This window comes from Vulpes lagopus, chromosome 8 (genome assembly GCF_018345385.1).
Source record: "Vulpes lagopus strain Blue_001 chromosome 8, ASM1834538v1, whole genome shotgun sequence".
NCBI lineage: Eukaryota > Metazoa > Chordata > Mammalia > Carnivora > Canidae > Vulpes > Vulpes lagopus.
This window is the reverse complement of record NC_054831.1, coordinates 77601635-77624547: the sequence shown is the minus strand read 5'-3', so window position 1 is coordinate 77624547 and position 22913 is coordinate 77601635. Positions and strand designations below refer to the sequence as shown.

General features: G+C 40.4%; 1 protein-coding gene across 1 annotated transcript in view; it reads right to left on the bottom strand.

Annotated features, from left to right (window-relative positions):
* KIN (Kin17 DNA and RNA binding protein) overlaps positions 1 to 22870 on the bottom strand; it is a 43274-nt gene extending 20404 nt beyond the window's left edge. The window contains exons 1-7 of the mRNA XM_041767883.1: positions 22702 to 22870; positions 17637 to 17731; positions 12956 to 12999; positions 12750 to 12872; positions 11342 to 11523; positions 8660 to 8708; positions 7597 to 7654 (exon numbers count right to left, since the gene is read on the bottom strand). Of these exons, the coding sequence (XP_041623817.1) occupies positions 7597 to 7654; positions 8660 to 8708; positions 11342 to 11523; positions 12750 to 12872; positions 12956 to 12999; positions 17637 to 17731; positions 22702 to 22815 (665 nt within the window). The 5' untranslated portion in view covers positions 22816 to 22870. The remainder of the gene's footprint in view (positions 1 to 7596; positions 7655 to 8659; positions 8709 to 11341; positions 11524 to 12749; positions 12873 to 12955; positions 13000 to 17636; positions 17732 to 22701) is intronic.
* Between the last annotated feature and the right edge of the window lie 43 nt (positions 22871 to 22913).

The window sequence follows — 22913 nt, the reverse complement described above, 5'->3', positions numbered from 1 at the left end:
CTTTTGCACAGCAAAGGATACAGTCAACAAAACTCAAAGACAACCTACAGAATGGGAGAAGATATTTGCAAATGACATATCAGATAAAGGGCTAGTTTCCAAAATCTATAAAGAACTTATTAAACTCAACACCAAAGAAACAAACAATCCAATCATGAAATGGGCAAAAGACATGAAGAGAAATCTCACAGAGGAAGACATGGACATGGCCAACATGCACATGAGAAAATGCTCTGCATCACTTGCCATCAGGGAAATACAAATCGAAACCACAATGAGATACCACCTCACACCAGTGAGAATGGGGAAAATTAACAAGGCAGGAAACAACAAATGTTGGAGAGGATGCGGAGAAAAGGGAACCCTCTTACACTGTTGGTGGGAATGTGAACTGGTGCAGCCACTCTGGAAAACTGTGTGGAGGTTCCTCAAAGAGTTAAAAATAGACCTGCCCTACGACCCAGCAATTGCACTGCTGGGGATTTACCCCAAAGATTCAGATGCAATGAAACGTCGGGATACCTGCACCCCGATGTTTCTATCAGCAATGGCCACAATAGCCAAACTGTGGAAGGAGCCTCAGTGTCCATCGAAAGATGAATGGATAAAGAAGATGTGGTCTATGTATACAATGGAATATTACTCAGCAATTAGAAACACAAATACCCAGCATTTGCTTCAATGTGGATGGAACTGGAGGGTATTATGCTGAGTGAAATAAGTCAATCGGAGAAGGCCAAACAGTGTATGTTCTCATTCATTTGGGGAATATAAATAATAGTGAAAGGGAATATAAAGGAAGGGAAAAGAAATGTTGGGAAATATCAGGAAGGGAGACAGAACATAAAGACTCCTAACTCGGGGAAATGAACTAGGGGTGGTGGAAGGGGAGGAGGGCGGGTGTTGGAGGGGAATGTGTGACGGGCACTGAGGTGGACACTTGACAGGATGAGCACTGGGTGTTTTTCTGTATGTTGGTAAATTGAACACCAATAAAAATTAATTAAAAAAAAAAAAACCATGAAACACACACACACACACAAAAAAGAATTATTATTGACTGAGACACGCCATGTTTCAGGTTTCATGCCTTTGCAAATTTGCATGTGCCTCTTTTATACCTAGAACAATCTCTGCATTTACCTGTTTGTTCCAGTTCTTTAAGATCCATCCTTCATGAGGGTTTGAAATGCCATAGCACCTAGTAGTATGTATCATATTCCACCTCATTATAATCATTTACATATATGATTTGTACAAAAATAATCATGTGTACGTATTTGTATATACTTATTTTTTCCTGTAAAGTGAGTCATCATCTGGCGACTCACATAAAATACATGCTCAATTAATATTTGATGACTAAATGAATATCTGTATAATCACTTAGATTATCATATTTGCAAAAGATGAACAAAGGATAAATATATGCATGAAGCTACCATGAAAATCACCAAGGAAATAAATGTGATTAACAGAAAAACAATGGAATTACTACTTGGGACTTTTTTTTTTGAGAGAGAGAGAAAGCGTGAATGGAGGAAGATGGAGCAGGGGCAGAGGGAGTGGGCGAGAGAATCTTAAGCAGGCTCCCTGCCCAGCACAGAACCAGATGCAGGGCTCAATCTCCTGATCTCTCCAAGATCACGGTCAGACGCTTTTAACGGACTGAGCCACCCCTATTTGGACTTTTTTTTTAAGGCACTTAAAGATAGCATTAGATTTACTGGCAGCCAGATTACTCTATGGATTCCCATTCAGCCTGGAATCACTATAATCCTGACTTCTTTTCTATACAAGGGGGGTACAGGTCAGGATTCCCCCACTTGGTCTTCAGAGCGGCTATTCTTCCTTCACCTAACTGGTAAGGTTTTACATCTACCCTTCTGAAATTTCACTTACATAATTCAATCCTCTGAATATCTAGGTTCTGACTCTGTTACTGCACAAATCCCCCAGGTTTATGACAACTGTAAGTTATACAGATTTGGTTCAGAATGGATTAAGTTCATATAGAGATGAACTCTTCAATTTACTGCTTAAAAAGAAAATTCTTTAGATTGAAAAGTACTTTTAGCTAGGAATCTACCAAACTTAGAACTAATTCCAGATCACAATCAACCACACTACGCTATATAAGAGGGATGAGTAACAACCCTAGCAAATGGGGAGTGATGACTGAGTGAGTATTTGGGGTCCAACGATCACCACTACCTCCTTGTATGTTTGCAAACCACCTACTTCCTACTAAAACCAGCAGGAAAAGCTTGCTACTGTTTTCTGAAGATTTTTCTCCACTTTTTAGAAAAATATTTGCTTATTTTTCTGCTTTCTCTTCACATTCTCCATTAATTCCTTGAATTTTTTCAACAAGGGTTCCTAGAATGGCCTAATAAATTACTTCAGTAGTTCGCTATTTGTCTCACCCCAGAAACATGAGTTTACTCAAGGCTATTAGATACTTTTCTTAAGACTAAGCTGCATAAAAAACAAACAACCCAGGTGGCTCAGTCGGTTAAGCATCTGACTTGGCTCAGGTCATGGTCTCAGGGTCCTGGGGTCGAGCCCAGCATCAAGCTTCCTGCTGAGTAGGGAGTCTGCTTCTCCCTTTCCCTCTGCCCCTCCCTTCGTTCTTGCTCTCTCTCTAATAAATAAATAAAATCTTAAGACAAACAACCGACCCAATTAAAAAATAAGCAAAAGTGAGGCATCCAACTCTTGGCTTCAGCTCAGATCACAATCATGGGATCAAGCCCCACACCAGATTCTGTGCTCAGGGTAGACTCTGCTTGAGATTCTCTCTCTTTCTCCCTCTGCCTCTCCCACTTGTTCTTCTCTCTCAAATAAAAATAAATCTTTAAAGAAAAATAAGCAAAAGACATTTCTCCAAAGAAGACCAAAAGCACATGGAAAGATGCTTAACATGACTAACCACTAAGGAAACACAAATCGAAACCACTAAGGAAACACAAATCGAAACCACAAAGAAATACCACTTCACATCTGCAAGGATGACTCTTATAAAAAAAAAAAAAGACAGCAAGCAGTATGTGTTGGCAAGGACAAGGAGAAGCTGGAACTCCTGTGCTCTAACTGGCACAGCCACTGTGGCAAACAGGAAGGTAGTGCAGTCACCGAATCTGGCATTGGTACTTCTGGGGCTACACCCCAGGGAACTGAAAGTGGGGACTGAACAGGCCATCTGTACCACTGTGTTCAGAGCAGCACTGCTCATGACTGCCCAGAGGTGGGGATAACTGAAACATCCACTGACCAATGGAGAGATCCACCAAATTTGGAACATACATACAACAGGATATTATTCATCCCTGAAAAGGAAGGACATTCCAACACATGCCGCAACCTTGGAAGAACCTTGAAGACGTTAAAGTGAGTGAAAGAAGCCAGTCACAAAAGGGCAATTGCTATATGTTTCCCTTCCTATGAGGAGACTAGAATCGTTCAATTTAGAGAGATAGAAACTAGAAGAGGGGCTCCTGGGAGCTGGGGACTACCAGGAAATGGGGAATTAAGTGTTTAATGGGGTCAGAGCTGTACGATGGGCTAATGAGCAAGCCTGTAGATGGATATGGTGACAGCTGCACAGCAATGGGAAGCTACTTATCACCACTGACTTGTCCACTTAAGAATGGTGGAAATGGTAAACTTTATGTTACATAAATTTCAGCACACAAAAAAACTAAACTGAATAAAAAACGTTTCCTGTAGAGAAAATTTATTTGGCATTCTCAAATGTCCACAGTATGACAAGGGGATAAAAATATGAACAGACAGCCGTCAGGATCTCACGACAGAACAGGACAGGGGAGGACAGGAGACGTAAAGACAAGGAAGGGTGAGCCACCACAGCTCACTTTGGACAGCATAAATAATTTAGCATAGCTGGAGCGCAAGTGGCGGGAGAGGCACCAGATCACAATGGTCACACAGCAGCATGAACAAAAATGACAAGTTACCCCTTACAGGTGAAAGACAGACATGGTAGGCCTTGACACTTAGAAAGATCCTTCTACTCACAGTATCAAGACTGTATTAGAGTTAAAATGAATAAGGAAGAATAGAAGAAATGTTGACAGAAGAAATTATGAAGGACAGAACCAAAGAAGTGATATATCAAGAAAACAAAAAGTTGGTATTCTAAAAGATTAGTAAAACATCAAATTTGAGAGCCTAGATAAAAAGGACATTCTAGAAAAATCAAAATTACATAAATTATTGAAATTTGTATAATCAAAATTATATTGTAAGGCTGGATAAACTAATGACCATAATGAAACTGAATCAGTAGTAAAAAGTACACCCTCACCTGCAAAAGATATCAGCTCAGTATTTTACCAAGCTTTCAAAAGAAGTGATAGTCTATCCTAAAGATAGAGTAAAACAAACAAACAAAAAAACCAAACATACAAATCATTTTAAGAGCAGAAAATTAAATATCAATCTCAATAATGAACATAAAAGTAAAATGCAAAACAGTCAATTTTTTTCAGCTGTATTTTAGTATTATTTTTTTTTCTTTTTTAGAGAGAGAGCACTTCTACGCGTATGGGCGCACAGCAAGGAGAAGCAGAGGAAGAGGGAGAGAATCTCGAGCAGAATCCCTGAGTGGGGAAGCTGATGTGGGGTTCAATCTTATGACCCCAAGGTCATGACCTGAGCTGAATTTAAGAGTTGGACAGTTAACCGACTGAGCCACCCAGTACCCCAGCTGTGTGTTATATTTAATCCTACACTAGCTGCTCTAACAATAACATCCCTCCTCCCCAAAGATTCTATTGAAGAGTGACTAACTGAGACAGGGGCAAGATGGGGCTAAAATCAAGACAAGAAATGAACAGTAACAGACTGGAAATGGAACATTTGCTTCTAGAACAGCTCTAGAGTTCTGCTTGCAATAACTGGAGTGGATCCTATTGCAATTAAAGAAGAGAAGGCCCAAAACAGAAATGGAAACTGGGTAACCTTTGTCCAAAAACTGGAGAAGCAGGCCTTGTCCTTGTGCCTCAATATAAAGTATCCATTTTTGGTATCTAGATCGTTTCGTTCATTCTGAGTTTTAGATATACAAGAGCTATATAAATCAACAGGAAAATAGAGCCTGTATAAAAATGGGCCATAATCTTAGAAAAAGAAAATTTAGACGAGTCTTTCCACTGTATTATCTGTGACACTACTTATCTGTTGTTATATTGAGACTGAAGTCACAGAACTTGGTCGGTCAAATAAAACTATTTTTACTAATAACATCAGAGCTGGCTTAGGGAGATAGACTAACTAGCAGACTCCAGAGATAACAGGTCCTCATCCTCGCAGTTCATAAAAGTTACCTTATTTGGAAAAGGGTCTTTGCAAATGAGATCAAGTTATAGATTCTGAGATGAGATGATCTATATGCAACCACAGACATCCTTTTAAGAGGGAAACAGGCAGATTTGATGCACAGAGAAGGTGATGTGAAGATGAAGCAAAGAGAAATCTGAAGACACTGCTTTTGAAAACTGAAGTTTGTAGCCACAAGCTAAGGAATGCCAGCAGCCCCACCAGGAGCTTGGAAGAGGCAAAGAATGGAATCCTCCCAGAGCCCGTAGAGGACCTGCAGCCCTGCAGATGGCTTGATGTCAGCTCAGGGATACTGACTTCAGACTTCTGGCCTCCAGAGACAGAATAAATTTCTGTTGTTTCAAGATACTTGGTTTGGGGCGCCTGGGCGGCTCAGTTGGTTAAGTATTTAGCCTTCAGCTCAGGTCATGATCTCAGGGTCCTGAGATCGAGCCCTATATTGGGCTCCCTGCTCAGCAGAGAGTCTTCCTCTCCCTCCCCCTCTGCCACTCTCCCTGCTCATGCTCTCTCTCACCCTGCTCATGCTCTCTCTCACTCTGCTCTCTCTCTCTCAAATAAATAAAATAAAATCTTAAAAAAAAAAAAAAAAAAAGACACTTGGTTTATGGTAATTTGTTACAGCAACCATAGAAAACTAATACAAGGGAGACGAGTTTGGGGGCCACCGGGATAAATTTTAACATTGATAGACACTTCAGAATAACAATAATAAAGGAGAATGGTGAGAAACATGTACGGATCTAAGAGGCACATATGGTTTGATATATTTGAATTTGTCTTCCAGACCATGTCACACCAAGATTTTGAAAAAGAATTTTTTCTTCAAATATACCAAATGTGGAATCCAATTAACCATTTCCTTCATGACATCTAATGCAGGTGTCAATTCTGAAACATTTAGATCAAAGTGAAGACCTCTGACAAGCCATTCCAAAGCAGTGATACATGGCTACTCTGTCTACTTCCTTCACTTCTCCTGGCTACTTACTTATTCAGTTGTGCAAAGAAACACTAGCCTATAAATTAACCAAGAAAACTGAGGTCTTTAACAAACACATAAAATACTAAGAAAAATAACAATTATTGGCCAACTCAAACCTAAATTCTGGTAGGTGCTGGGAAGTACCAGTAGAATGGTACCTTCCTGAATATCTTTTTTTTTTTTTAATATTTATAACCAAACTGGACACAATGCACATCACAAACAGTGAATAAATACTTAGTGAAAGACTATATAAGAAGTGCAAGAGGGATCCCTGGGTGGCGCAGCGGTTTGGCGCCTGCCTTTGGCCCAGGGCGCGATCCTGGAGAGACCCGGGATCGAATCCCACGTCGGGCTCCCGGTGCATGGAGCCTGCTTCTCCCTCTGCCTGTGTCTCTGCCTCTCTCTCTATCTCTCTGTGACTATCATAAATAAATAAAAAAAAAAAATTAAAAAAAAAAAAAAAAAAAGAAGTGCAAGAGAAGAGAACATGAAAAGTGAATAGAAGCATCTGACTATGTGCTATTCCAGGGTTTGGCAAACTCCAACCCAAGGGCCAAATGCGGCCTCCTGCCTGTATTTATACGTGAGATTTTATTGGAACAGAGCACATTCATTTGTTTACATATTGTCTATGGCTGCTTTCTCATTCTGACCTCAATCAAGTGGTTGCAACCAAGACACATAGCCAACAACATCTGAAATATGTACTATGCGGCCTTTTCCAGAAAAACTTTGTCAAGCCCTGTTCTGCTACTACACCATGCAGCAGGGAAGCCATGACTGAGTGCCCACTGGTGTGCTTACACTGTATCAGGACTAAGAAGTTGGGTCACTGACCTAGTCTCCGTTCTCACAAAATCTCAATATGGTAGGCAGAACAAAAACTGTATGCACCTGCTCATATTAAAAACTTGGTAAGTGGGCTGTGAGAGAAAAATCAATAGCACTGCAGTAGCATGGAGAGAACCAATCTGTGGAGAAGGGCTCACAGAGAAGTAAAACCTTGTCACATGGAACATTTAATCAAAATGTGCCTGGCCTCAGAAGAATCATACCATTGTGGGTAAGTAAGGAAAAAAAAAACAAAAACAGTCGCTGACAAACAAAATAGCCATCAAACAAAAACGAAACAAAGAAGAAAATTGCAACCAGAAGAAAAAAACTGTTTACCATACCACAGCTTTTAAAATGTCGTCATCAACATTTCACAACAATTCTCAGGTTCTAAGATGTCTGTCCATGTAGCTCACCTTGATTTGGATGCTGCTGCTGCTGAACTACATGCTCCTTTATTCAAATTAAATGTAACTGGAAGAAAAAGAAATGATACATTTTTGCATGTATATTTTATATACATATAGATACATACATATATATATACACACACAAGTGTATTTTTTTTTTCAGAAAAATTATAAAACTTAACAGATAAGATACCACAATATCTCCACATAGAAGTTCATGGACATTTTGAATAAACGAGAGCTGGAATGCTCCCATCCTGAGATGATAAATTTCTGCAGATAAGAATACTGGGCGGATGCTCATAGAGCTGGGAAGATCTACACATGATTGACCTGTAGGGGACAGCCATGGCCACTTCCGGCTCACAGCCCCCTCTCCCCTTACTAGGGGACAGGACTGCAATTTTGTTTAGGTGTTCATACCTGTCACATATGGCTTGGAGGATGCTAGGGTATGAATGTTCGTATCCCCCTCAAATTCGTATGTTGAAAACCTAATCGCCAAAGTGATGGGATTAAGAGATGGGAGTCTTCTAGAGGTAATCAGTAAGGTTCTTTTGCTCTAAACCAACCAAAATCATCTCACTTCCTTTCCCAGTGACTGCTCGTAAGCTGGAGGTTAATACAGACTGGTCAGTGACATTCAAAAGGAAGTCTGCAGGCCAGAGGAGTGTCTTATAGGAAAAGTTTCCTTGCTTACCGGGGACTCCAGAAAAGTTGCCCCTGTCATCCTCTGGACAATGTTGGGTGTGCATACGATGGCCAAAAGTGCCCGCAGCCACGTCACATTCAGCTGTTGACAGGATACCATGGCATCCAGAGCCGCCCAACCTCTGGGGCTCTTGTTACAGCAAAGTATTTACATACTATTTAGGCTGATTTTAGTTGTGTTTTTGTTTTTTTCACTTGTAGTTGAAGGCATCCTATCTGATTCATTATTACCTTTTCATAAAGTGTGTAAAAACAATGCAATCCAGACAGATCATGTCTTGTCCGCAAACATGTTGCTAATTTTTGGTAGCGCTAATACAAAATCATCCATATTAAAAGAAGAAAAAAGTAAAGCTACCTTTTTCTTCATCATTTTCTCTGCTTAACTCTGTAAAAACAGGAGCCTCCTTAAAAAAGAAAAAAAAAAAAAAGAGAGAGTATGAAGGTTTGGTTCACAGTGCATTTACAATATTCAATAATCCCAAATTGTGACTTGCTACCCATATTGTAAGACAGCTCCAACATGCAGTTCTAAAATGATTAAGATCCTAGTTAAAAAAGTTATATGTGTCATAAGTATTCTTCAACTGAGAATTATTCTAAAGGGGAAAAAAGTAGCTTCTCTGTACTACACTGCAGAAGTTTATCTACATTTTTATATCTACTACAATTTAAACAGGATACAACATAAAACAATAAACCTTAAGAATTTTAGCTAGAGGATTACTTTAAAAAGCAAAACCTTTCCAGAGTGGGGGGGATAGTTTAGTGTAAGATCAAGAGCCTAAGACTAACTCAGACCCGAATGTAAAACCCAGTCACCTCTGCACACCATTACCTTTGTCGCCTGTCAATCTCCTGCTCTCCCTGGGCCTCAATTATTCTGTCTTTAAAATAGGAATAATATGCATATTTAGAGGAGTCATAAGGGTAAAACAGGAGGATATAAAGAAGCATTTAGCATAACGCTTGTGATAGTGTTTGATAAATGTTAATTATTGTTTCTACTAATAAAAATGTTCTTGAGAAACAACTGAGCTGTTCTTTTCTCCATTAAGATCCCACAAAGGAAGGCGAAAGACATGAGATTACTTTTTAAAAACTGATAACATCTAAGAGTGAAATGAGGAAGTACTAATAAGCAGGACTTCCCCTGCCTTTTAGGGGAAGATGCTATTCACACCTGAAAAGTACGAATTAACTTGAAGACTTTAATGGAATTAAGCTAAAATGTTACAAAACAAAAATATTCCAAAACGTAAACCACTTTCCTCTGTACCAGATGTGATCCTTCTTTACTTCCATAATAGGAAATTATCATTTTCCCTCTACAGAAAATAGAGGTTTATATTTTAAAAAGGTGAGAAAATTTCAAGAATAAAAAGCTTTTAATCTTTGGCAGGAGTTGAAATTTGACAATTACAGCAGTTTAACCATTGTTTTCATTTTAATACAGAAAACTCCCAAAAGACTGTGTGAATGCACACATATGACAGTAGTACCATGATACACATGTGCACCCACCCACTTATCAAGGAGGTCAATTGACATGGTATATAAGTTGACTCATAAATGGATCTTAGGGGCACCTGGGTGGTTCAGTGGTTGAGTGTCTGCCTTCAGTTCAGGTTGTGAGCCTGGGTTCCAAGGATCGAGTCCTGCATTGGTGATCCCAAAGGGAGTCTGCTCCTCCTTCTGCCTATGCCTCTCCCTCTCTCTCTGTGTCTCTCATGAATGAATGAATGAATGAATGAATAAATAAATAAATCTTTTAAAAAACTTAAATAAATGGGTCTTTACTTTCCTCTTGCCTGCTACCTCTTGCGTCACTCTGTACTAAACAGCATCTATAAGACTAGTACATTAATGATCAGAATAGCTGTATTCACAATAGCCAAAAACTGAAAACAAGCCACATGTTTCTCGACAGGAGAATGGATAAACTGTCTCATGTTTCTACAATGGAACAGGAGATATCAATTTAAAACAAGACTTAAACACTGATAGGAAAGAAGATAGGTGCAGTGAACATGAAGAACGTTCTGTTTGAGTTAAAGCAGCCAGATAGAGAGTATAATATAGGATCACATTTCTACAAAGTTCAAGAACACACTAATAGATAATCAACAGTGGTACATTAGAACATTGGTTCCTTCTTGGAAATGAGGAATTTAATTAGGAATGACTATGACCCTAGAAACATTCTATATCTTGATCTGTGTGGTCACTACATAGGGTCTTGGTCCATCTATTATCCATCCATTCATTTACATATGCATGTACATATGTAAAATTTCACTGAGCTGTCACCCTAAGACTAATGCACATCATATACTTTATCACATGTATCTTATACCACAATAAGGTTTTAAAAAATACGCAATGGCTAGTAATTTTACATATATACTAAGTTATGTTTTCCTGTACACAAATAATTTTTGATACATAAATACCACGAGTTGGGGGGATTTTACCTTTTGTTTACTGACTTATCCCCAGTGTCTAGAAAAAGGCCTGGTACATAAGGGGAACCCAATAAATATTTGTTAAAATAAATGCCTTACTCTAGTTATGCTAACACCTGAACCACCTGAATCATGTTCTCTTCCCCCATTTGCTGGGTTTTGTGGGTTCATTCTTTGAGCCCAGAGGTTGTATCTACCTTCAGGCAGTCTATATCCTCCCCAGGCTGGGGCAAATGCTGGCCCTCTAGGCTCTCACACTGTTTTTAATTCCAGCACTACATTCATTACAACCACGCAGTATGATCTGCTATGTCTTCCCCATTAGCTATCGCTTCTGCCTCAGAGATACAGAAACTGAGGTTTAGGAGAGTATATAACTCTTCAAGATCGTGAGTCAATCAGTTAGCACACAAACCCAGGTTTGTCTCAACTCCAAAACCTGGGCTTTTATACTTGGCCACAGTTTTTTCTTCTCTTAATTAAGGAATAAGACCTACAAGACCCAATTCAACACTTAAAAATTTTGCTTCTTGAGACCTTTCTCTGTTGCTTCCTGGAATGATATTGTCACCCACCTGTTCTTTCCCTTCCAGTCCTCTTCTCACTTGTTCTTCAATAAATTTGGCTGTTTTTTCCTCATCATCAAGGTCCTGCTTCTTTTTTTTCTCTAGTTCCAGCTGCCGGCGGATAGTTTCTGGGTCTCTGTCTATATACTGAATATACCAGCCTTTTGGAGTCTCATCCACCTTGCACAAGCCTTAAAAAAAAAAAAAAAGACAAATTTGTATACAATCAAAACTAAAAGTAAATACAAATGTGTTCTATCTCTGCATCATATGCTTATTCATTCAAATACATCCAAACACATTCAAAAACACACATTCATGCAGCACACAAATTTTCCATATTCATGGTTGATGAAATTTAGGTTTTAAGTAAAATATTTTATGTCCTTAAACAGAAAAAAATTGTATTGTTTTTAACTAGCTAGGTTAAGTCAACTATTTAAGCAAGAGAAACACATGGAAGAAGTATTATCTTGCTTAGTAACTAACTATTTAACATCCAAGGAGTACATGATATTCTACTAACTTAACTAAGTAGAAATTTTCCCCATAAAATGAAATAAAGTTGGGCAGCCCCGGTGGCCCGTGGTTTAGCATTGCCTTTGGCCCAGGGTGTGATCCTGGAGACCTGGGATCGAGTCCTGTGTCAGGCTCCCTGTGCGGAGCCTGCTTCTCCCTCTGCCTGTATCTCTCTCTCTCTCTGTCATGAATAGATAGATAAAATGTTAAAAAAATAAGTTTTTTAAAAAATGAAATAAAGTAACATACTGAATAAGAAATACACTGACAAAATTTCCTTCTCCTCTCTTCTCCTGAGCTTCAGTCCATGAAGGTCAGAAATGGAAAAAGCTGCAAAAAATTTTTAAAAGGCTCCTTGGGGCATCTGGGTGGCCGAGTTGGTTAAGTGTCCAACTCTTGGTTTCTTGATCAGCTCAGGTCATGATCTCAGGGTCATGAGATCAAGCCCCACATCAGGCTCTGCACTCAGTGTGGAGTCTGCTTGAGATTCTCTCTCGACTCCTACTGCTCGGGCTCTCTCTCTCTCAGGCTCTCTTTTTCTCTCTCTCTCTAAAATAAATAAATCAATCTTAAAAAAAAATAAAATAAAAAGCTCCTGTAACAAAAGTTTCTGAAAGTAAAATGAGTATGGGGATAAGAGAAGGAAAGGACTGACAATAAATTTTAATCCAAATGAGAAGAAATTTCAGTGATACATCTCTGCCCAATCAAAAGAACCATTCCACTCATAATCATGTGTAACACACAAAATCAATCCTAGAAGATTATATGTGTTTCCACCTATTTTCAATTGCCCTACTCGCCCTCATTTCCATAAATTTACTCAGAAACCATGACAATTCTTTCTCCCCGCACTGGAGCCATGTAACAACTACTCAAATCCTGGTCTTATTCTTACCTTCTCTGCCCAGCCACTTGGTAAAATCAGTCAGAGTCTCCCACTGAGTGGCATTCATATGGATATGCTCCCGGTGGCTGATATATTCATTATAGACGATGTTGTTGTGGACTCTTTTAGTTCCTAAGAACAAAATATGACATCATCAGTCCTGTGCAGGTTATAAGAGCATGACGTTATTATATGCACAATACCTGGATGCTTACCAAAGCGTCTTCTGAGAAGTTCTAGAAAGTCATTTCGGAATTCCCTAATAAGGAAAGGAAAGAGTGCGTTACAGTAATTCTACAAATATAAAGCATCATCTTGCTGAAATGTAAGCCATCATACAGTGTGAATGCCCAAAGGACAGATGAAACATCTATGTATCTGTTACAAAACTTTAAAAACTGAAAAAGGAAGGAACTCCCAAAAGATTATAGCTTTCAAGAATTACAGTGAAAAGTCAATCTGCTGTTGAAACCTTTGGCCTTAGCAGAGTAGCTGTAACCAAAGCGACTACACATCTTTGCAGAGGCTCCTTCATCAAGTCTCAATGCTACTGAATGTGGCATAATAACACCATTCTTTTGATGGTAGCAAACTCCCCTTATTACATGTGAAATTGGCATTTACTGTCCCTCTGCGCTGAGTACTGTGTTAAGTGCTAGGTAAACATGGGTGAATGAGACATAAATCTTGACCTAGGTTACAATCCAGCAGAACCCATCATAACAGAAATCAAACTGCAAAAGAAACATGAGAAAGTATCATGGGAGTTGAGGGAGATGCCCAGAGGTGATCCCCAATTTGGGCAGTGAAATATTAAACAGAACTTCAGAGTGAAGAGAAGGCCATTCCCAGCCGGCAGAGGGACATGAAAATATCACGTCTGGGAAATGATCATCTAATCAAGCTAATGTTGAGAGTAGACAGCTAGGAGGGATACAGTGGGACAGAAGAGAATAACGGGGTGGGGGTGGAACACATAGCTGGAGAAACTGGTAGGGCTTATCTTAGAAGCACCTTGAAGAGGGTGGGTCTTATGCATGCAGTGGAAAAGCACCAGATCATTTATTTAGGAATTAGTCCGTGAAAATCTGTGATTTAAAAAGATAATCCCGTGGAAAGTACAAAACAAGAATTCTCCAAGTGTGGCCCCCAGAAGAGCAGCATTGACATTGCCTGGGAACCAGGTAGAAATGCCAAGTCTCTAGCCCCAGCTCGGATCTTCTGAATCAGGACCTGCCACTGTTGTCACAAGCCCTCCAGGTGCTCATGATGCCTGTATGGTTTGTGATCCACGGGCAAAAAACATGTGCAGGAGGAGTAGCTACAGCTGGGAGACCAGTGAGGAAGTCACGGAATTACTTTAGGTGAGCGATGATGGGAACTATTGCTAGAGCTGTGAGAATGGAAAAGATACATGTTGAAAGGACACTGTGGAGGAGAATCAAAACAGGGGCTTCCCGGGCAGCAGTTATCAGACAGCCCAGGATAACAGGCAGGTGTGGGGGGCAGGATACTGCCTTTAGTTTTAAAATGTTGGCTTTGAGAGAGACAACCTTCAGAAATACAGAATTGTGCAGAAAAAAAAAAAAATCTACAACTTAAGACAGATGTTAGGAATGAAAATTAAGATTCAGGAGTCATCCCACATGAAGGTTAGCAGCTGGAAGAATGGAACTCCTGGAGCCTGCGTGCTATGGATGAAAAGAAGCCAAGCAGGCACCCTGAAGAAAATTCCTGCATTTGAGCTGCTGTGGGGACAGGTAGAGGGGTTAAGGAAAAAAGTAAGCAGAGGGAGGAGGAGGGTGAGGAGGAAAGCCAGGAAAGAATGGTAAACAGAGAGGTGTTCATGGACAGTGAAAACAGATACCCAGGAAGATGGAAACAGGCACAAGCGACCCTTCAGGAGGCTGTTGGAGGCGGAGGGCAGCTACTGTGGATGCAGTGAATGGCGGGGTAGAGAGGAAGGCTCCAGTGTGGATGGCTCTTGCCAGAATGACATTTCCCCAAGTGTGGCACATACAGCCCAGTGGTATTCCAGATGGTTTTAGGTGGTTCACAAAGAACTTTTGTCTTTTCTCTATGCTACTTGCCTTGATGGCACAAAAGCAACGCAGGGTGAACCTGCTGGCATCTTAGCCAAGTCAAAGCGGTCAGTGGTGAGACCAAACTGTACTAGCAGCCCAGGTATGCTTCATGTACTCACAGTGAAAGTCAATGCCCATTTCATTGAGAACATCCCTGATGAAGCACTATCATTAATGGGATTCAGTCTCAATCTTTGGGGCTTTATCTTTCTAACGTCCCATGTGATGAAATGGGATTAGGAATAAATCATTTCTGTTGCTGCACAGGGGTTGTCTTAGACAAAGTACTTGTGTGAATGTTTGAGCTATGTGCTAAACTACCTTTTTCCAAAGAGCACCATTTTTATTTGAAAGAATGACTGACAAATCAACCATGATTATTCCGGATTAGATATTTAGTAGACATTTTTTCAAAACTAAACAAAGTGTGTCATGTCAAGGAGAACAACTGACAGTATTTTGTTGCCAATGATAAAATTTGAGCTGCAAGCAAAAATTTGAATCTGGTAAACTAGCATCAGCCACTGTGAGTTCGATGTATTTCCCAAAACTTAAAGACATTTCTGATAACAAGTGCTAACGTTAATAAATATGATTTTATGCTATTGTGTAACAAAACGTGTCACCATTTGGGATACTCAGTAAATGAATACCTTCCAAATGACCAATACATGATGCTATAAAATCATGCATGGGTACAAGATCTGCTTAAAGTGAAAGATCGAGGGACATCTGGGTGGCTTAGTGGTTTAGCGTCTGCCTTTGGCTCAGGTCATGATCCCAGAGCCCTGGGATCTGCCTATGTCTCTGCTTCTCTCTTTGTGTCTTTCATAAATAAATAAATAAAATTAAAAAAAAAAAAAAGTAAAAGATCAAGAGATTATAAGGTAATAGAGTTTAAAAAGTTCACTGATATGGTTTCAGATTCCACACCACAACAAATCTTTAAGAAACTACCATGCCAGCGTGGCCTGGGGGCTTCAGTCAGTTGAGCCACTGACTCCTGATTTCAGCTCAGGTCATGACCTCAGGGTCCTGGGACTGAACCCTGCATTGGGCTCCACCCTCAGCGGACAGTCTGCTTGTGGATTCTCTCTCCTCCTCTGCCCCTCCTCCAGTTTGTGCATGAGTGTGCATGCTCTCTCTCTAAAATAATAAAAAAATAAGTTAAAAAAAAGTTTAAGAAACTACCATGCTATTGTTTTGATGCAGTATCAAAGAAGAATATCCAAAATTAACTGAAAAAGGCTATTAAAATATTATCCTTAGACGCCTGGGTGGCTCAGTAGTTAAAGTGCCTGCCTTCAGCCTAGGGCGTGATCCTAGAGACCTGGGATGGAGTCCCAAGTCGGGCTCCCTGCATGGAGCCTGCTTCTCCCCCTGCTTTTGTCTCTGCCTCTCTCTCCCTGTTCTCTCATTAATAAATAAATAAATAAATCTTTAAAAAAATATACTGCCCCTATTACAACTCTACATCTATGAACAGGATGGGTTTCCTTTAGAAACAGATTGAATGCAGAAGCAGGTGTGGAAACCAACTGTCATCTATTAAGACCCTAAAGAGAGGGGATCCCTGGGTGGTTCAGCAGTTTAGCGCCTGCCTTTGGCCCAGGGCACGATCCTGGAGTCCCGGGATTGAGTCCCAGGTCGGGCTCCCGGCATGGAGCCTGCTTCTCCCTCTTCCTGTGTCTCTGCCTCTCTCTCTCTCTCTCTCTGTCTCTCTCTCATGAATAAATAAATAAACCTTAAAAAAAAAAAAAAAAAAGAAAGCATTAAGACACTAAAGAGATTCGCAAAAATGTAAACAATGTCACTCTTATTTTTGTTTTGTTTTAAAAAATACATTTTTAAATTAAAAAATTATTTTAACATGTGATAAGTTTAATACTGTTATTTTAAATGAATTAATACATTAATTTTTTCATTTTTAATCCCTATTTTACAAATACCAATATATTAAAATCAAGTATCAATATCAAACATAAACAAAAGCTCTTCAGGGCTCTTCAATAATTTTTAAGGGTGTAAAGGGATCCTAAGTACAAAAGGTCTAGAACTTTGGAAAGAAACAGGTAGAAACAAAACTAAACATTAATAGTAATAATTTACAGCTATTCATCGGGTACTGAGTACTCTTGTAAACACTTTAAAAATATTAATTCACTGGGACACCTGGGTGGCTCAGTGGTTGAGTGTCTGCCTTTGGCTCAGGGTGTGATCCCAGAGTTCTGGGATCAAGTCCCACAATGGGCTCCCTGGTGAGGAGCCTGCTTCTCCCTCCGCCTGTGTCTCTGCCTCTCTCTCTGTGTCTCTCATGAATAAATAAAAAAAAATCTTAAAACAAAATAAAACTTTAAAAAAGTATTAATTTATTAATCCTTATATAAACTTTATAAAATAAAGAGAACACTTGGAAGAGGGTGCTGTCTTTAGGTCCATTTTACAGATGAGAAGACAAAAGCACAGACAAATGTGTTTCAGCCAAAGTCACACAGCTCATGAGTAGAGAAGCCTGGATTTGCAGGGTTCAAAGCAGACAGTCTGACTCCAGGGCTTTGCTCTTAGCCACAACTGAGTTGGAATGAAGACAGTTTATGTTGGAAGTGCAAGACTAAATTGTAAGATCCACTTCTGCAACAATTTTACGCTATAATAAATTGTCAAAGGAAAACAAAACCTGAGCACAAAATAATACAGCTATTGTGTTAATGTGTAAAGAATGAACAGAGCTCCCAATATAGAAAATACTAAGCATCTACTAAGAGTCCAACTGAATAAAGCTTATGAGAAAGGATGTCCTCAAGCTACTTACTCTGAAAAATAATCCATAAACTGCTGAGGATTTTCAGAAGCCAGCAAGAGTTGTCTCTGATGAGATTCAGACATACAGTGACATTTGAAGCCATTCTACAAAAATGGAAAGGTATAGTTACATTCTGATTTAGGTCATCTAGGTCATCATAATAGGCCCTAAAGAAAAGTATTTAATCAACCCTAAAAAGCTGCTCTTTGATGATAAATTGAAAAAACAAACGATAAAGAAAAGGGAAAAAAAGAGAAAAATAACTAGCTCTAAACACACTATCTTTTTTTAAACAAGTTTTTTACAAGGTTGAGTTATGCAACACTGTTAATTAAAGAATAATCCAGGAGATTAAAAAGGCAGAAAAACAGTGCTTTGGAAAACACACATTAATAAGAAACATGACTGGGCACAGTAACAAAGGAGTGACTGTTTTTTAAATCACTTTAACAAATTCTATTGGACACCTACTTCATGTAGTGCTGTGTAAGCACTTAGAGGATGTAATGAAGTAAAATGGGTCAGTAGTGAATTTCTATTAAGGGGACTAATTTCACTCACTTTTCTCTACTTCAATTCATTATCCAAAAGATATTGTGGCATACTACAGAAACCTCATGTTAAATATACTAAATTTCATCTTCTTCTGATGGTTAATAAAAAAAATTCTAAGTTTTGGCTTTGTATCTATTCAACATTTACACCTGATTCTTCACTAGAAATAGAAATGAAAATGTGTCCGTCCTCCCATATTCCCCATCTCAGTGAACAGCACAATCACACACCCGTCACCCGAGCCAGGACCCCAGAGTCAGGCATCCTGGAATCCTCCTCTATGTCTACCTTCCATCATCACTAAGTCCACTCAGCCTCCTTAAGAACTCTTCTAGTGTCCCTCTGCTCAATCCCATGTCTCTGGCCTGATGTCAACGTTCCATCTTGCTTAGTTTCCTAAGCTTTGATCACCCACAGTCTACCCACACTATTCCTGCCTCATCTGTTGTACCACCTGTGCCTTACTTTTACTTAAAGATATCTTAAAAGGAAACTTAGTATCAGTCTCATGAATGAAAACCAGTACTATATTCCCTAAGTTAAAAATAAATCAATAAAATGAAAACAAAATGATGTTATTAAATTCAAGAAACCCATGAGAGTGGATGGGCTGGTGGGGGGTGGCAGGGAGTACTCTGGATCTGACTTCCTCCCCCTCAATGTTTGGATACTGAGAGCTAGGGAGACGGGGAAGACCTTGGAAGGGTCAACTTCGCCTCCCGCAGGCCACCCTCCCAGGTAGGGAAGGCAATGAATAGATTTGAGGGCAAACGGGACAGAACCACCACAAGTATCTTACTCTGAAGTTGGCAACTAAAAGAAAGAATTAAGCCTTTAATCTCCTTTTCCCATAGGAATTATATTTTAGGGTAACATTTAAGGATAACCAAACAGTCCTAATTAATGAGAAAAAGCTCTTTTTATAAAACAATGGAGCCTGCTTCTCCCTCTGCCTATGTCTCTGCCTCTCTCTCTCTCTGTGACTATCATAAGTAAATAAAAATTAAAAAAAAATTTTTTTAAAATATAAAAGAATGGTAGCCAATAATACATTTAGAAAAATATAGAAAAATAACCACTTTGCAACTCTTATGGCAATAATGGACTCAATCACAGATACTAAAACACCTAAGTAAAAGGCTGATGGGAACCTAGATAATTCCTTACCAGTTACTTGCTAGTAAGGGAAAATATTACTTTCTAACATTACTTTACAGGCTGTCATCTTTATTTAAATATCTTAGCACTATCAGACATTATGGGCTTCCTTTTGTGATATAATACGAAATACACAGGATCACCTATAAAGTAGTCTTCCCTAAAATATTTAACCTGAACTTAATCAAGCCTTCATATCTAAGTTCTGGTTTATAGAAACTATAAATTAGAGAAAGAAGGTGAAAGATAACCATAAGAAAACCTGATTGTTTTATACCAGAAAGTGGCAATGCTCCAAGGCAGTTACCAGCCCAGTCTCTTAAAGTCAATGTCAGAAAAACAACTGAATGACAAAGCAATCAAGCATCCACTGATAGATGAACAGACAAAGAAAATGGATAAAGAAGACATACACAGTGGAATAGTACTCAGCTGTAAAAAAAAGAATGAGATCTTGCCATTTGTGACCACATGGATGGACCCAGGCTGTATTATGCTAAGTGAAATAAGTCAAATTTTGTATGATTTCACCTATATGTGGAATCTAAAAAACTAAGGGATAAACAAAAACAAAAGCACAATTGGACCTATAAACACAGAGAGCTGACGGTTGCTGGGGAGGGGGATCAGAGGATGGCAAAACAGGTGAAGGGGAGTGGGAGATACAGGCGCCCAGTGACAGAACAAATGTCATGGAAATAAAAGGTACAGCATAGGGAAAATAGTCAACGCTACTGTTAATAAAATAACGTGATATGTGACAGCTACATTTGTGAACACAGCATAAGGTATAAACAGGATTATAGTCTAAGATATAAATTATGTTGTACACCTGAAACTAATGTAACTAATGTAATGTGTGTGCAATGTGTATCAACTATACTCATATAAAAAATTAATTTAAAAAAAGAAAAGAAAAATAATTGGGTTTCAGGGGTCAGGAGAAAGGGTGAGGGAAGTGGGGTCTATATTCAGTTTAGAACTGAGAAAGGATTAAAAGTCCTAATAATCCAGAGCGCAGAGATTTTTAAGGCAGTGAAACTCTATTCTGTATGATACTATAATCATGGGTATATGTCATTATACATTTGTCCAAACACATAGAATGTCCAACATCTAGAGTGAACGGTACCATAAACTGTAAACTTTGGTGATGATGACGTATCAATGTAACTTTATTGATTGTAAAAAAGTACTGCTCTTTTGCAAGATGTTGATGGGGGAAGCTGTAGTGGGGCCTATCTATGGGAAAGCTCTGTACCTTCCACTCTTTATTGCTGTGAACCTAAAATTGCTCTTAAAAAAATATTTTTTAAAGTCCTAATAACCCATCCAATTCATAGCTTTTGATTTGATCGTGGTTTGAAAAAACTTTTAAAAAGCATCTGTGCAGGACACCTGGGTGGCTTGGCAGTTGGGTGTCTGCCTTTGGCTCGGGGCCTGATCCTGGATTCCCGAGATCGAGTCCTGCATCGAGCTCCTTGCAGGGAGCCTGCTTCTCCCTCTGCCTGTGTCTCTGCCTCTCTCTCTGTGTCTCTCATGAATAGTTAAAATCTTTTAAAAATAAAAATAAATAAATAAAAAGCATCTGTGGGAACAAGGGAGGGAGGACAAGTGAATATGAAGTATGTTTCAGAAGACAGAAGGAAATTATTAATTTTGTTATGTAGGCTGATGGGTATTGTGGCTACCTAGAAAAAGGTACGAGTGTTTTAGACGGGGACCCTGGGTGGCTCAGTTGGTTAAGCAACTGCCTTTGGATCAGGTCCTGGATCCTGGAATGAAGTCCCAATCATCCTGCTCCTCGCTCTGCCTTTTCCCCTCCCCCGCTCATGCTTTCTCTCTCTCAAATAAATAGATAAAAATCCTAAAAAAAAAAAGAGAGAGAGAGAGAGACCCAAATATCTTAGAGATGCATACTTAAGTATGTAGTGATGAAATGTCCCAAGGTTTGCAATATACTTTAACATATTTTTGAAAAAAGCAGACAGACAAGTTGCTTAGAATGTTAAATACGGGGCAGCCCGGGTGGCCCAGCGGTTTAGTGCCTGCCTTCGTCCCAGGATGTGATCCTGGAGACCTGGGATCGAGTCCCACATCGGGCTCCCTGCGTGGAGCTTGCTTCTCCCTCTGCCTGTGTCTCTGCCTCCCTGAGTGTGTCTCTCCTGAATAAATAAATAAAATCTTAAAAAAAAAAAAAGAATGTTAAATATGGGTCATAGATACATGCACGTTCACGGTATTAGCCTCTCGTTTTCTGTGTGAGAATTTCCCCTTGACTACTAAAAAAGAGAAGTGGAGAGAGATAAAAAAGAAAAAAAAAGACTGTGTCGGTGTTATTCAGTGTGAGTCCATCCCGAAGCATCCCCTGCTGGCGGAAACCCTGGAGGAGGGTTATCCTTCTGATTATCCAACATTCCCCTGCACCTACGCAATCCAACTCAATGTCCAGAGAAGATGATGAGCCTGTCACTAGCTTGCTCTCAGTTCTTCAAGGTGCTTTATCATCCGCCTCAACAATGAGAGAAAAAAATATAGACTTCATGGGACCCCTATACCAAAGTTTCTAAGATCTGCCCAAAGACAGCCCGCCTTCCCCAGCCACCGCCACATCATTCATGGATTTAAAACTCCCAATCTAATAATAATAATAATAATAATAATAATAATAATACTCCCAATCTTACCGGTAGGTGCAATCCTCCCTTTAAAATTAAAAGAAAAAAAAAAAAGCTTGTATTTATTCATGAGACACAGAGACAGAGAGAGAGGCAGAGACATACAGGCAGAGGACCCCGGGGTCACGCCCTGAGCCCAAGGCAGATGCTCAACCGCTGAGCCAGCCACCCAGGGGCCCTCCCCTGCTTGGTGCAATTCTTATTCCCATTTAACGAGACAAGCCAACAGGCAGGGGGAATGCAAGCGACCTGCCCCGCACTACACGGGTGGGAAGCGGCGCAGCTGGGACTCCTGACAGCCTGGCCCGCGACCACGGTCCATCCACAGCAGTGCTGCCCGCGCTGCAGAAACACCTGCCAGCGGCGTCGTCCGACCCCGACAGGAGGCCTGGAGCCTAGTCACCCCGAGCCTCCCGGGCCGCGTCGAGTCAGGACTGCTGCTATCCCCAGGCCTGGCGCTGCCCCCTCCTGCGCCGCCGTTCTAGGACGCGGCGAGAGGAGCAGCTTCCCGTCCCGGGGAGCTGCGGAACCTTTTCCCAGGTCGCTCCTTCGGGCGCGGAGGGATGAGGCGCCCGAGCCCCCCGGCTCCCCACGGCTCCCCCCGCGCGAGCGCTGCAGGTGAGGCCGCCCGGGGAGGCGGGCAGCTGGTCGCCCAGCGCGGACCCCCCCCCGGGCCCGCTTACCTCGTCCCGGCACTGCTTCTGGCACATCTGGCAGTACCAGCGCAGCTTCTGAAGTCCCTTGGACTTGATCCTGTTGGCAATGGCCTTCGGGGTAAGGAAATCGGACTTTCCCATCGCGACCACCGGCAGCGACAACTCTCCCCAAGCCCAGCGCCCCGCCAACCGGAAGCGGAAGGAAGCTGGGTGGGTGGGCCCAGAGCCGGAAGGAGGTG